The following is a 16812-nucleotide window of genomic DNA, read 5'->3' as shown; positions in this document are numbered from 1 at the left end:
GCCATTTCCAGCCTGCTGACCCCAATCCTGCTTCTATAGGAAGATATATGTTATGGCCTATACCCCAAAGCACAGGAATTCATCAACATTTTAATAACTGTGGGAAAATTGTTGACTGTAAAGCAGCTAGCATTTCTATCCTACAGAGACCAAATGCTATGTCAGATATTTATAAATAATGTTTCCTGTATCCAGATTTTTAAAGACCATTAAGAATCTAGCAAGATCTTCTGATAAAGAATGTTTTTGGAACATTAAGCTCTTTGTTTTTAACCAAGTTCTTGTAGATACTCCTTTTTTATTTACTTCTCCCTCAGGAAATATGTTTCTTACAGTATTTTGCTGAGAGACAATTACAAGTGGAATTTCCTTGCTGCAAGAAACAGAGGACATAGGAAAATATTTTGCCCCTTTCAGGCTTTTATGCTCTGTGGCTATTTCATCCTCCAGCACAAACCTCGATCTTGTGGCATTGGGGACTGACTCAAGGCAGGATGGGAGCTGGATTCCGATTGGCTACCTGGAGTCTGGGATGGCATCTGGCTACCTGCAACACAAATGGGGAAGGGAAATAAATAATTAGTTCTTAGTGAAGTAACATATGCAAATAAAACCTATTCCTACAGCACAATCCTATGCACTTTCCCTCAGACATAAGTCCCATTGTATCCAGCGGGGCATACTCCTAGAAAGTGTGAACTCCAGCACACTGCAAATGACTAAAAATGTGGTGTGAACATCAGAGATACTGCAACAGGTTTATTTCACAATGTTTTCTGTTTTCGTAACCCAAAGAGAAAGCATGCAATAACATATTTAACATCAGGCATGCCGAATTGTTCAATTTCGTACCGAGCCTGTTCCCATCCTTACTGACATGATCCAATTTATAGCTGGAAATCTCCTGACATATATTTCTATGAGGGCGTTCTAACAAAATCCAAGTCTGCTGAACAGTGGGACTCATCCTGTTGAGCGTGGACTGGCTGCCAGCCAGGAACACATTGACAGCTGCCAACAACAGCAACTAAAGATAAATTCCATTTATGCTTTTTGGGAAGAAGAATATTGTAAAGAATCTGAGGTTTTAATGATATATTGGTGTCCTCTAAGTGTAACACAGCAATAAAACTGGTATTTCTGTAAAGCCTGTGTTGTGCACTTTGTTATTCAAACAAGAGCTTAATTCATAATTTGCACCTGGTAAAAATACAGAGCTAACATATAAATTGGCATGGGAAGGAATCCAAGTTAATGTTTAACAAAAGAGAAAGAAAGGGAGAAGGAGACTCATAAATGGCATCACACACAGTGCAGCAGAATGCCATCTTGACCCAGAGACTTGCATAGTTCTGGGCAACAGTGCAAACAGAATTGCTTGCATCACCTCTGTGAGGATCAAACTACACTAAATGTATATTGGAATCCCATGATAAGGATTCTCTTTCTCTTTATTCCCACTATTAACAGCTGCAGGGAGGATGTCGGGATCCAGAATAGTATGAGGGGGAGGAGGTTTTTTTGGCAGCAGGGGACTATTGTTGACTTTTTCATAATCAATAATACAGAAAACATGAAACAGTATTACTAGGTTAAAACTTCTATTTGGCAAAGATTCAGCCTAACCTGCCTCACAGGGCTGCTGTGAGGATAAAAAGAGGGATGACCAAACATCCACCTTGAGCTCATGGGAGAAAAGGTAGGATATTCCTATGATAAATAAATAGCTGTAATGTGAACTGCGAAAGAGGTGCTAACTTGAATAAAAATATGGGGGAGGGGCAGGTAAGCCCGACTCCACATAATTAATCACAAGTTGAAGCATGCACACAATATTTGAATGGCAATATCCATCAGCTTGGGGGGCGGCTCCCTCAAATATTTTATTGGGAGGGGCAAAGGGACCTTGGCCCATAGGACTTGGCTCCTATGCTCACAATATGACTTGTTACATAATTCCCATAAAATTGTGTTGATAATGCCAGTTGCAACAAGCCAAAAAGTTATTAAGGTGATGTCCAACTCAACTCCCTTTCTGCTCCAGCCCTGTGTGTCTGCTCTGCTACAACATTCTCGTAGAGTTTAATCTCTAGCACTTTCTTCCCCCGAAAAACCTTGCACAAATAGTACTGATAGCAGAAATGAACTGTCAGCAATAACTTAGCCTTTTACAGCATATTATATTTGTGAAGCTTCCAAAGTCTTATGTTAACAGTAGCCTCACAAGTAGGAAGTTTGCAGTTGCCCTTGTTTACTTATCATGCGCTGACCTAGTAAATGTGCATTTTTAGCAGTGCAGTTCATGACAGCTATAAGCAAATGCTAATATGGGTATACATTGTAACACACACTGCACTTTTCAAGGGTTTTTCTGCAACTGGGTCGAGAAATTCATGTTTTAAAAACGAACTTTAAAAACAAAGGTGCTCGTGAGTAACAAAGGGCCGTATTATTTTAATAAAATAGGTACTCGGGGCTAGTGCATTACAGAGGTGAAATGAGACAATGGTCTTAGGTGCAAGTGTGTGTGTAGGGAGGCAAGGCCAAACTCCCCCCTCCTCATTACGATGCAGTTAGTGAGGCAAGGCTCTCTGCCACCACTTTCTCTGCCGTACTTCACCTTACTCTGAGAAAAGCTCAAAGGGTCCTCTTCAGATCTCTTCATTTGGGGTGAGGTGGACAGCAGAATTGCTGTGCTACTGCCATGGTTCACAGGTGGTGGCTATAATGACTTTTTAAGCTTTTTAAAAAATTGAGTTGGCTTTCTGGCTCCATGCATTTTCCTGGAAAATGTCTAGGTTTGAAAAGCATTTCTAGAATGCTGGGCTCTGAAGAGCGATCCCCTTGGCCCCTTCTCAGAATAGGGTAATGCAGGGAGGAGGAAATGGCAGAGAAGCCACCAGCACTATTGCCACCAGCACAACCTGGGAGGAGGATGGCGGCAGCTCTGTGGTCACCCTAAAAAGGAGAATGGGGGAAGAGCGGTGGTGGCATGAAGCATAGAGTACGGGAAGCACAATTCCTTGTGCTGCGCCTGTATATACTGATAGTGATCAGGTTTTCTCAGGCTTAAAAATTTATTCATTTCAAAAGTGGTAGTCAGCCAAAAACTGATAAACACTGAAAAATGCTGAGAGAGACTTGAATCTAATCACCAACACCAGCACAAACGCCTGCTTTTAAAACTTGAAATATGAAGTATCCTCTGAATCTTTTAAGGGGTTTATTGTTTGGACTGGTTTTTTGGTTTTTTTAAGGATGGAAGAAAAATGGTCTTGGGTATAGTATTAGTTTTATTTACTTGTGACCAAGGAGAATTTTCTATTATTATTAATTGTATTTCCATACTGAAAGAACTACGTACTTCCCATTGTGTATTTTTAATATTTTAGCTTCAAAATGTTTTAACCCACACTGAGCCCACAACACTGAGCAGGGTAGAAATCCAAACAAATAATCAAAGGACAAATAATCAAAGGACACAATTTTTCATGAATACAAAGAATGGATAAGCTAGTTTAGGTTCTTATTCCAAAGACCTTTGTACAGTCCACATGCACAAATCACACTATATTTACTATGAGAAAATGAACACACAAATCATACGTGTCTAATTTTCCTTTTGTGACTACTAACAGTCTATTTTCAAACTCATTAGACATGGGGCACAGAGTTTCTCCTTCAGCAATGCTGTATTTTAAAAAATCACACACACAAAGCCCTTCTCTGTGACAAACAACGGAACACACAGCACAGGAACACCTCTCTTTTTGTTATATTGTGGTGACTGCCTTATGCCAAGCAATCAAGTTGCCACAGGAGGAAGGAGAGTAACTCCTGAGGCTTTCATTCATTGTTAATTTGAGAAATGGCTGGTCTGGTTACCAAGAACAGCTGGTACCACCTCAGGTTAGGCAACAAATATATACTGTATTATCAATATAGGTGTTTATTAGCTATGTTAGCGAACATGGTATAAATGGTAGACACATCAAATTAAACCCAAGTATTTTCAAAGACAAACACACATTTCTCGCTTTGCAATCGTTTTTCTTTTTTCAACAGCTGGAAGCACATAAAATATATGATTTGTTTAAGCTATTAAAAATGCTCCCTTCTCTGCATAGTTGATCAAAGTGAAACCCATGTTAACTTTTTTGCAAGAGTATTCTGTCTGTCGAAGCCAGAGCATGATGATGTGTCTTTCTTCAAAGCTACTCTGAACTGTCATTGTTGAGTTCTGGGGCAAACTGTAAATCTCTGCAAAGAACTATATGTTTCTCCTGCTCCATCCATTGCATCATTTTAAAGTAATTAGCCAACTGTTTCCACAGCTGATTTTTGAGGAAAGATGCTAGAGTGATATGCAGTATAAAGAAATATACACCATAATTGTACAATTGCTTAAAGTACTTACTGGCTATTTGGGGATAAATTATTTACTCTGAAAATGTTAGTATTATTTATTATATTAGTATACTGTCCTTCCATCCGTGGATCTCAGGGCAGCTCACAATATAAAAATACAAGATAGAAACACAAAATTCCTAACAAAAAGCAATAACAACCTGCCCACACAACCAATAATCCCCTCCCTCTTCCCACAAACACATTTAAAAGGGGACAGAATGTTAATCAGCCAAAGACCTGGTAGAAGAGAAAGGAATGTTTTGTGTTGTTGTTTTTCTTTAAATAAACAATATTCTAAATATCTATAATGTTATGTGGAACATCTCCCCTAATGAGGTATTTCAGGTTTTCTCACTATATGATTTGCTGTGCCTGGTAAGTTACAGCTTTAAAAAAAAAAGTTACTTATTTTTTCTTTCTGGTGCTTAGCTTTGTTGAAATTATTGCTGTATTTTTGTGTAGTTTTATGATGGGGTTTAACTCAGGGATTGCTACCTTGAGCTCCACAGAAAGTAGGTGAGATATATGTTTTCAAAACAGAACAAAAAAATTCAGTAATTAACAAAACTTGTAGAAAATTATGGTTGTGTCACCAAGACTTGCACATGTACACTGGGGAGTTAATTGTCTATACTGGAAAGCTTCCTATGCATATCCTTCTTTCCTGAGAACAAAAATGGTCCCAGGTTCAGTTCCTGGAACCTCTATGTAAAGCAGGGAAAGACTCTTGCCTTAAACCCTGAAGGGCTGCTGTCCGTCAGTGTAGAGAATACTGAGTTAGACGCACTGTTGGTCTGATTTGCCACAAAGCATCTTCCCGAGTCCTTATGAACACTCTTGAAAGCTGCCCATAGGTTTCAAGTGTTGTGGGGAGGCAATGTAAGGGAAGCAGCGGCTGCGCGCAGAAAGAGGAGTGCTCCAGATAGGTAACAATATGTAGCATTTGCATTTTTAATTTGAGTAAAAGAGGCCAAAGAAAGTGAAAACTCGCCATGTATCCTGAATTGTATGCAAGGTACAGGAACCATGCACTATATTGTGCTACACAGAATCACCTGTGGGTAGCAATAAATATTACATTTACTTCTAAAGGAATAGGGAGAAAGATGATTTGCCTTTTTATTTGGTTTTTATGTGGTATCACAAGCCTTTCCATAGCATAAATGTATAAGCGAGTGCCTAGGTGACAAATTGCAATAGTGATGTATCGAGGACAGTTTCAACCAGCAAACACATATTCATCATCATTATTACTATCGTTATACATAAGAGGAAAGCTGCTGGCAGTGTTTATAGACCAATGCAATAAAAGAGAACTTTTCACAATACTAATATTGCTCTGCCACTTTTGTTTAACCATGGTTGTACAATGGTGAGTTATTATATCTGCTACACAAGCTAACCACTACCGTACATTTTTAGGAATGGAAAATACATGAGGAATAAAATATCAAACAACAATTCAAGATATTTTAGCAGAGTAAGGTATAGATCTTGGTAAAACGGGTGCCAGTCAAATCGACTGCATTGTGTACTGGCTATAAAGTCCTTATTAAATAATACGTTATCTGAAACAGAATGCCCATAAAAATCTTTATGAAAAGCAGCTACTGGTGCTTATACAATAGTAGCTCTTTAAATTTAACTATCTCTTCATATTTGTTGGGATAATGCCTAAAAGGAGGACTCAATATTATGCCTTAATTATATCCCAAGTAATGTTTGGGTAAAAGTGAAGAGAGACTGAAAAGGGTTTATAAAGTGTTCAGAAACATACTTGCACTTGTGAAAAAGACTGCAAAATTTCTTTTATTGACAGGTTTTCTTGGTTCTTTCAATATTTCCCTTTTAAATATAGTTCTCAAGTTAATTAGGAGCTTTTTTCCGGGAGAGTTGGACTTGATTTGGCCAATACTCCTCTTTTTCACAAAAACATCCGTAAGCAGAATTTATGAAATAATCTCTTCCACCAATGGAAGACCCCATTGTGTAAGCGAACTTCCCTTCAGGGAATGCAACAGAAATGTGAGATCCAACCCACAGTACTGGGACTCTGGTTCTAATCCAACATGACATCACTTAGTGATGTAGACAACATCACTTTATCCACTAACACACTATACCATCGGCAGACACCAAAGGGTGGCCAATATGAATTAAAATTCAGTAATAGTTTTTTAAATATAATGACTAAACTCTAAACATAAAGAGTGGAATCTAGAGATTTCAAATAGACTACAAAAAAGAAAGCACATAACAGATCAATACAATCAAATTATTTAATATTTCTCAGGTGGTGTGGCACTCAGACCCAATCAATCTGCACATAACAGGAATGGATGCCATGTTGAAAAGAAAGAGTCTGGTTTGATTAGACCTTCAGAAAGTCTTTTACTTTGGACTTTGATGTAAATCCAATCCATGAACTGACTGCATCAAATCACCATGAAGGTATGCTGTTCCTGAGCTATCTTGGTTTTTCTTTTTCTTTTTCAAGGAGCTCCACTAAAATCAATTTTTGCTATTTTACCTTACGGGAGAAGTCACTTTTGATTTAGAAACCAAGAGGAATTTTGTAACTGAGCCAGCAAATAATTTTGGATGTTTAGTCAACTGGTGGTGCTGTTAAGCCATTCTGAGTTCAGTAGAGAAAGGTCCCAATCTACTTGCCACTGAATTTAAGGGCAAGATTGTTGTTGATCATAATGGGACTGGAAACAACCCAAAGAATTTAGCTCCATATCATGCTGCTAGAGCTGCTATATAAGTGAACAAATAACTGTTGGCTACAGGGCAATGTAGGAACTGTTCCCTGCGGAATTTATTTTAAAAGGCTACATTTTACTTTAGTACTTCAGGCAGCAGAGCGTGGCCAAGTAAATCAGAACATTTCTGATTCTTGTCTCACTAATTTTTCAAGTTTTAATATTTTAAAAGCTGGAATCTCTGCACCCACAATAAAGGCATAACAACAGCAGCAACTACTACTACTGCAACAACAACAACAATTATTATTTTGTGGACTGTCACCAGTGTTCATAGTACTTTCCAGAAAAATGCAGCAAAACAAAAACCAAGTCCCTGACTTGTGAAGCTTAGGATGAGGAAAATAATGATTAAAACATACATTGTTTTAAAAAGGGCTAAGTTTTAACTGATACTTTCCATTAGCCTACCTTGCCCATTACTTTCCTCCTTAACTCCCATCAATGATCAGCCACTGTTCCAAGAGGCCGAAGGAAAAGGTCTCATCAATGGCCTATTTTGACAGCTATAACCTTGGTTTTCCCAGATTGATTTTCCTTCCTCTTTAGTCTCCTTTCCTTTCCTTCACAAATGTGTCACATTTTTACCTTTGGGTGAAGCTTGAGGGTAGCATCTGTGCTATTTCTAATTTTTGTACAGGGTCTAACCATTTTATTGAACAATCCTAACCCCCAATCTGCACTGCTGGAGAAGGTTAAGATGAAATGGAGGGGTCTCACCACTGGACTGTGCTGCCGGAAGGGGCAGGGGCTCAGTTGCTACAGAGGGTCTCAGTGGCCATGCTGAAAATGCAGCACACTGCACTCTACTACTAGTGGCAGTCCCACAAGCAATAGTCAGCATAAGCTTCTGAAGCAGGGTGTTACAAGGGAGGCGAGGGACAAGGACTGGTGCTGGATTAAAAATGACCCATTTTCCAGGGAGGGGCCCAATACATATCCTTCCTTTTGCCCTGGCCAGCACCAGCAGCATGGCCTGAGGTGTCTGCTGCTCCGTTCTGCCCCAACACGTCTGGCCATGGCAATGAATTGCTCTCTTTGGCACTGTATAATAGTAGTAACCATGATAACAACAACATTGTACCATGGCTAAAAAGGTCCATGGCAATGCTATGGCTTATCTTTCCTTCAATACTATGCTTTTACCAACTAAACAGCCAAATTTTCTCTGGTACAAACTCTGAAGATAAGTCCAAAAAGGAATCCCTTTATATCAGGGATGGGGAACCTTTGGCCCTTCAGATATTGTTGGACTCCAACTCCCATCAGCCCCAGCTGACATCGCCAAAGGTCAGGGATGATGGGAGTTGTAGTCCAGCAACATCTGGATGGCCAAAGGTTTTTCCTACACCTGCTTTACATTATCTGCTACTGATACATGATGAGGAGTAACAATAGTTTTACTACTTATTTTTTATATGAAAGGCTGTACATCAATGAAAGGAATCTTTCCATGACTGATCTAGACATAAAATCCATTAGCGTCCCTCTTCCCAGTCTTTGTACCCTGCTTCCTACTATATTACTGATGTCAAGAACATTTTCATTCTATCTATTTAAAAGGAATGTTCCATTTTCACTGTAGCACCCATGTACCACGCCAACATAATCACTTTATCCTGGATCCTGGGATCTTGCGAGTGAAAAGGGAGAGGCAGTGTTAACCAGTTATCCAATTCTCTGTAATTCCCCTGGGCTCTCCCAAAATCTGCTATTGAGGGTTGGGGGGATCCTCTGGAATACTGTGCACAGGTAGCTGCATGGGAAAGGGGGAAAAGACAAAAACTGCCTCACTCCTTCATCCATGGGAGATTCTGCAGGATCAAAGGCTGTTCTGTAAACGGGAGGAGCTTTTTCCATTCCTGGAGGTGTAATTTGGGATTCAAGCCTTTGGTCATTTATTCTGGTTACTGATTTTTCACACAAACTAAAATAGCTACTTCCAGATTCCATCATGAGGTTCCCCTCTCCAGCCTCACCTTCTGTCTCCCTAGCACATTGCATCGGTTGTTATAATGTCAATGTGTCCCTGTGTGTATTTGCATGTGCAACCAGGGAAATCAAGCATCGCTTTACAAAAATCAATTATGGGAGGATGACGTGTGTGCATACAGAAGGCATGCAAAAATTAGTACAGTACAGTGAGGGAAAATACAAAACAAAATATCATAAGAATGCTGGCCTGGAGACACCCTAATCTGCACAGTGAACTGTGTTACCAACATTAATCCATGAAGCCAATCTTTTGCCCTTCCTTTAATTCTACTGCAGAGCCAAATGGATAGATTTTCCCTCGACAGTGTTTTACTGCTCACCTGGAACTAAGCCTGGGACCTTGATAATTGCAATGCATTACACACAGACTAAACAGCCTTCTAAGGGCCAGATTACACCTTGGCTGATTGGTGTCATAGCGACAATACAATGCAGTCATAAACCCTGTGAAATTGGCCATTTAAGCTGTGTTTATGGTTGCTTTGTGTGCTGATAGATCTGGAATAGAATTGCCACATTTGCTGTGTAAAAGCAATTGCTATATAAAAAAACATAATGCCTGAGCAAGTTCCCTCCATTGTTTGTGCAGTATCTAGCACAGTGAAACCTCATTCACATTTTGACTGCTTGGTGTTATCAAAATAGCACCAAAAGAAAGCACATTCTTAAGAGTTTCAAATATTAATCCACCATCTCTTAGATTAGTATTTTTAGAGCAGGAAGTAGATCTCGTGCCTGCTATAACATCTGTGCACTCTAGTCACACCCCTATTTTCATTAGGAGAAGCAAAAAACAAGCTTCATTTTTTCTTGCCCTCAGGATGCTTGAATGAAGTCCTCGAATTTCATGCCAGAAATGGTGACAGACCAGGGCAAAAAATTCTGCTTTATAAATGAATATTTCAAGAAACTGAAGTAGGAAAAGGCACAGAAATAACATCAGGCTATTTAAAAGAGCACATTGACTAAAAATCTAAAATGTTTACAGGTTGTTTAGCCTTGGCTGGTAGAAGTAATGTGAAATCCAGCAAGGACAAATGTAAGATGTCACACACGAGAATAAAAACCAAGAGCATTACTTATAGGAAGGGGGATAAATGTCTAGGTTGAACACTGAGGAGACGGATTTATGAGTTAAGGCTGAGTATCGAGAAAAGTATGTCAACAGTTGCAAGCTTGGCACAAAATATCCATGTTGTTTTAGTACAGGCATGGCCAATGTAGTGCCTTCACGATGTTTTTGGACTATAACTCCCCACATCCTGGCTATGCTGGTTGTGGCCTATGGAAGTCCAAAAACATCTAGAGGGTACCACATTGCCTGCCCGTTTTAGTTCATATCAAAAGAAGCATGATTTTTAAAACCTGGGAAAATACAATTCAACACAGGCCTGCAATTGTCATTATTATGTTATAATTTCAAGAACAACATTGAGAAGGATGATGAAATGTCCAGAAGGCATGCTGTATATAGAGCTGAAGGTCCTGAATATATTCAGATTGGATAAAATATCTTTGAGTTGTCATTACAAGTGCCACTACAGCACTTTGGAGAAGGAAGGAAGGAAGGAAGGAAGGAAGGCAGGAGGAATATAGAATGGAAGGAACTGAAGACAGCCAATGAATCTTCACAGGGAGAAACCTTCCCCTGGCCCAGTTCCTCTTCCGCCACCTTTTGCCTCTTGCCAATGCTTAATGTTCACTCAGTAATGAAGAAAGACACTCTGGCTCCTCACAGTTCTCTAGTGCCTGACCTTCTGCCTCTTCCCATGCCTCCTCTCTGGAGGAGGATGCTGTGGGGGCTGGAGCCTTGCAGAATGGAAAAATAACATATATGTGACTCTGCCTAAAACCAGACCGAATCATAAGATGAAACAGCTTCACTGGGCACTCAAATGACACAAGCACTTGCAAAAAAGAAAAGAAAAAAGAGGAGCAGTTGTTAGAGGGGATGTTCAGATATTCTCCCCCTCACCTTCTGTTTGCTGTGCATATTGCCAAGCTCGCCTGCTGACAGCTCAGAAAACTGCCCCACTAAAAACAATCCACGAGGGCACTCCATCTTAACTTCTAAGGCTGAACAACAGACTCATAAAACGCTCCACAATATGAACACTGGCAGAAACTGCTCGTTTCAGAATCGAACCAAAAGGAGCTTACCAATATGAATGCCACTTTCCAGGGGGCAAGCCATATTACAAAGACTCAAGGGAAGCATGATGAAGTTTTCAAATTTTAAAAGTTAAAGGTAGGCTGAAACAAGAGGAAGTGTGGGAGAAATTGACCCATCACAGCAGATGGAATCTGTGTAACTAACTGGGCAAGATGTATCTATGGCTGAATTATTAATGTCCTCTGAAAGAAACTTCATGAGTTTTGTTATTTTTGCCAATACTCAAACAAAATCTATATAAAAAAGGGACTGATCATCAGATTCATCAGAGACTGAACTAGTAGTGAGGTCCTGAGTGCTTATAAAGCAGATTTAGGCTAAGGGTTCACCAACAGAGCATATTGTTTGAGAGATTGTGAAGTCCCCTTACAGCAGAGAAGCATGGACAGGAATGCATTTGGTATGGAAGTATGCTACCTTAGAGCAGAGGTTATTTCCAACTCTAAAATTCTATGATTCTACATTTCTACAGCAAATTAATAAAAACAAGCCTGGCTTTCCGCTATCTGCTTGCCTATTATTCCTCCTCCCCATTATTTATTCCTTTAGTGATTTTTTGTTTGTTTGAAAAGCTTAATATTTAGCTGCCTTTTGAAGGAAATGGGCATAGTGACAGATGAAAGACTTTATTCATCATATAATTCAGAATGGGGGGGGAGAATCAACTGCTGTGCATTTAAGATTCTAACAACCCTGCAATTTTGTATAGTCGTTTCCCCCACCCCACCCCAACCTGTTCTTTCGAAGAAATCTGCTTTTATTCTGCTAATAACTAACCACAGTTAGAGCAGCATGGATCCGATTAGTAGTTCTTATGGTACAAAGAGGAGGGGGGAGAGAAAGGCTGTGAACAGGGTTGCCAATTTGTCCACCTGGGTCTCTAGGAGAAAGATTAGATGAAAGCTTGCTCTTTTATTACCCACTTCATCTCTGCTCTATACTTAGGCATTTTCAGAACTGAGGTATTGCATTTTTAAAGGTCTAATTTGACCACCTCAAAAAAGCTTTCCTTCAATTTCCCCAGTGTCCCTGGGAATAACGCACAGAATCGTGCAGCATTTAAAATGGGAAAACTAGAGTGGCGGGCAGGCAGGCAATGTATGATGTTCCACAAATTCCATTGTATTTCTACAGTGATTTATAATTTACTGTCATCCTTTTACTACATAAAAATTCACAACATTTGTGACTGAGAGACTCTGGTGTGCACCTGGTGTTTTTGTTGTCTTTTCAACTCTCGCCTCACAAGTTGCCCAATTGTTTTAAACTCCTCATGACTAAAAAAGAAAAGGGGGGGGGAGAAGGAGCATGTGGTTCACTGAAGGGCTGCCAAGTTAGTTAGAAAGCCACCAACCCTGGACAGAAGTATGGCTGTCCTTGTTGGCAGTTATGCTGGGTACGTACTGAGATGTCCAATACAAAATGCAACAATGCCATAAAATAATTGGAAAAAACCAACATACATACCTAAAAGAGAAGAGGAAGAAATCTTATATTTTTAGATTAATGTTAACTTCAGAGAAACACAGTTAGTGTACAAACAGTAAGAAGATGCCTAATAAACTGTTGGAAATGTTTGCTGCAGGTTGTGGGAATGACTGCCAGGGAAGGGGCATTTTATCTTTTCCTCTTACAACCACCTCTTCCTTTCTACCTCGCAGTGTAAACATACACACACAGTTAACTTGATGGACATCAACTCCATAGCGGCACAGGTTATGAGATTAAGGGATGGGCATCTGCCAACGCAATCGCCTCTACAACCCCTGTCTTGCAATGTATGCCTCTCAGCTACGTGGTTTGCATTTTGAAGGTAACTATAAGGGAAGGAGATGTTTTATTGCCATCTATTCTGGCCTGAAAGTAATTTCAAGTACTAAACCTGCAAATAAAATTTACTGAAGAAGATCCTAAGAAGCATGCCATTTATACCCTAAATAGATTTGTTTATCACTTTACACTTTTGTTGTTTTGCATTTCTCTTGTTTTCCAGTAAATTAATGGCTGTCTTCAAACCCAAATGACACCACAGAAGATGCAAAGAACCCAGAGGTGATTCAAGACCCTTGTTGTTTTTCTTATAATCCTATTTTCCAGTGGATGGCTGGAAATTCACAGGCTATCAAGGGAGGCACTAAGCCATATAAAGGGCTCACAATAATGACAACCCCCCTTCTTCTCACTATTTTTACAAAGGGAACAGAGGTCAGACCAACAAGCTGCCAGAGAAAACCTGCACAGCAAATGTAAAAGTACCAGTAAGAAGGAGGCTTCCCGGAAAATATGCCAGAGGCAGCTGTCTCAGTCTCACATTCCGGATATAGGAACACTGCTTGTTCTGCTACAGCTCAAGATGGCCCAAAGAATCAAGCCGTATCTCTGCCCATGCAGGTGTATGGTTATGCATGCTCACACACATACATAAAACCTTCTCGGTCTATTTCTTGAATATAATGGAGAGGGCTAGATGTTGCCTCTAAATGTCCCTGCCATGACAAATCAGTATGTCACATTACTTTTTATTTCTTTTTTATTTTATTTCCCCCATTATTCTCAAATTAGCAGCACTGAACACAATGCATCATACAATACAAATTACAAAATCAAAAATCAAATTTAGGACTACTATTATACATAACTGAAACTTATCCATAGTTGGGATGTAGTCTTTAATACTCATAGCATCTTTTACAACTTAATCATGGTGGCTATGGGTAAGGTGCTCAAGAGAGTGGGGGCCAGGTTGTTCCAGACATTCTATAATCTATACCAGGCTTCCTCAACCTCGGCCCTCCAGAAGTTTTGAGACTACAATTCCCATCATCCCTGACCATTGGTCCTGCTAGCTAGGGATCATAGGAGTTGTAGGCCAAAAACATCTGGAGGGCCGAGGTTGAGGAAGCCTGATCTAGATCCATTTCAGTCTGGTTTAAGGTCCCAGTTGAGGGTGGAAATGACACTGGTTGCTCTGAAGGATGACCTTCTGGGGGAAACATGGGACTGTGACCTTGTTGTATTGGATCTCTCACTGGCTTTTAATACAGTGACTGGACTGGCTCCATGGGTTTGGCATGGAGCCACAGGGTTATGGTGCTGTTCTACTAATCTAGAGGGCTGGTTGCTGAGGGTGGTGCTTGATTGCTACAGCTTGGTTCTGTGACAACTGGCCCATGGGGTCCCACAGAATTATATCCTGTCCCTTCTGCTCTACAACATCTACATTAAGCTGCTGGATATCAGGAAATTTGAAGCTGGGTGCCATCAGTATGCAGATGACAGCTTTGTTTCTCCAGGTCATCCGTCAGGGGAGGTTGAGCAAGTTCTGAACTGAACACTGGTCACACTGGTATGGATTGGATCAGGGCTCATCCTGATAAGATGCAGATGCTGTAGCTTGTTGGTTCTCAGGTTCAGAAATTAGGAACACCCAGAGAAACATCCCAGAGCATCAGGACATATAGGGCCAGAGCCTGGACACTCTCTCTCTCTCTCTCTCTCTCTTTAAAATAATTTTTATTAACAGGCCAATCACATCACATTAATTCCAAATAACAATAATTCCAAATTACACAGCCAAATTTTTAAAATTTGTAATTGCAACGATTCTTTTTTTTTGGGGGGGGGGGGAGGATTATTGGGTACTCACATAAGACAAAAAAATAAAAGTTTTTCTCCCCCCTCCTTTTCAGTCCGCTCCGACATACCGATCCTTTGATGAATCTTCTTCTTGATTTATTCTCCTTCTTGATTTATTGTTAAGTCCAGCCTGTCGCTCCTCTTCCCAGAGATCCCTTCAGTTAGCAGTCCTTACTCCCGATCATCGCTTGAAGTATGTGCGTTTGCTTCTGTTCTGATTGTTTATTTTGAGCTCCCACAACTAGCTGCGCAGATCAGAGACAGCGTCCAGGAGAGCCAACCCACACGAGGGCTTTTGTGCCTAGTGCCCTCACCCCCTTTCGAATCTGGGGGTGAATTATGGGCACAGCAGGCAAGGCAGCGTTCACCATTCCTTTGGGGTAACGAGGGAGGCTGCATACTCCCATAACAGCCTCTTAATTACCTTGTGTGAGCCGGAGAGATGGTATTGTTGGCCATCTTCCGATGCGCCCCCTAGCGGCCCCCCTGGGCCAGAGCCTGGACTCTCATAGGCCCTGTACCCTGAGCCTGAAGAACTAAATGCCTCCCATCACACATCATCGGTCTGGCACTGCAGGGAGTGCACTGGGAAAGAGTTCTATGGAATGGAGGAGTCCCTGTCTTCAGGCCAGAGGGTTGGCCCTTTAAAGGTCTGGCATTCTCTAGACAGGGATGGAGTCTGGAGACAAGAGGCTCAAAAGGCCTGTCTGTTCCCAACCCTTGTTAGCTTTGAGTGAAGTGTGATAATGCTGTTGCGGGTAGGTGGTGGTAACTGCCTTGGCCTTGCAATGCCTAAGAAGAAGTTGCAGTTCTCCAGGGTATGGTAGCCTTGCCTTTTCTCCAGTCCAGCCTTGCCTCATTCTCTGTGGTGTCCAGCATCAGACCAGACCAAAACACTAATTGTTTTATTTTGCACTAGCTGTTTTGTTGAATATTGTTGCCTGCTCAGAGACAATAGCTTAAGAGCGGAGGTGGGGGTGGGATTTCCAGGAAGCATCTGATTGGACACAGTGGGAAACTGCATAGGCCTTTGGTCTGATCCAGCAGGATCCTTACTATGCTCTTATGTTTACTTTTATTATTACATCAATTTTTAGTGTTAAAACGATTTGTGCGACCTGTCTGTCCACCCTGTGTACTTGTTTCTTTTCACCTTTCCACAAATGTACGCACATTCCTGTTTGCTGCCATTGTCTGGCAGCTTTTATGTTTTCCTTCTGTTGCATAAGGTATGAAAGGGAGATTTACACCCTTTGTGCACTAGCCACATGCTGGAGAATCATGACTGGCCACAGTTTGTGGCAGATTTCCATTGTGTGCTTGGAGACACGTATGTTAGCACTGTAGAAACAGATATAACTTGACTGTTGTATGACATGGAAAATGGATCTGAGAAAATCACAGTAAATATTTACTCCTAGTAAACTAGCAGAAGCTTGATGTTACATGAGTGAGCCTCAGATTCCTGTCCTTCCCTTCCATCATCCTCACTTGGGGGATTCATTTACTTTTAATTCACTTACTTCCTGTTTTAAGGTGATCCACAGTCTGTTGCTACATCTGAACTGGGAAATAGGGTTGTGCATACCCTCCAAGCTGAAATTGAGAGGGCAAGCCAAAACATGGTTTGCCAGTTTAGCTCAAACCAAGAAACAAGTGAATCTGAATGGAGAGAGGAGAAACCCGCAGGCTGGAACATCACAAGAACCATAGAAAGTTTTACTCTCGTAAGATTGAATGTATTGCCCTCGGCTATACTTGAGGGACGATTCCAACAGATTCCACACGAAAAACGCTTATGACCCTGTGGAGATGGCAGTACCGAATCGGTGG

The 16812-nt window shown here is 40.8% G+C and overlaps 1 protein-coding gene across 18 annotated transcripts in view; it reads right to left on the bottom strand.

The window, feature by feature from the left end:
• ARID1B (AT-rich interaction domain 1B) overlaps window positions 1–16812 on the bottom strand; it is a 354961-nt gene that overhangs the window by 91199 nt on the left and 246950 nt on the right. For all 18 annotated transcript variants that reach the window (XM_083731947.1, XM_083731959.1, XM_083731961.1 and 15 more), the window contains one exon: window positions 458–547. In XM_083731947.1, the coding sequence (XP_083588073.1) occupies window positions 458–547 (90 nt within the window). The remainder of the gene's footprint in view (window positions 1–457; window positions 548–16812) is intronic.

Source organism: Podarcis gaigeae (genome assembly GCF_964106915.1).
Source record: "Podarcis gaigeae genome assembly, chromosome: 3".
Taxonomy (NCBI): Eukaryota; Metazoa; Chordata; class Lepidosauria; order Squamata; family Lacertidae; genus Podarcis; species Podarcis gaigeae.
The sequence above is the reverse complement of the archived record's forward strand: the minus strand, read 5'-3'. Positions and strand labels throughout refer to the sequence as shown.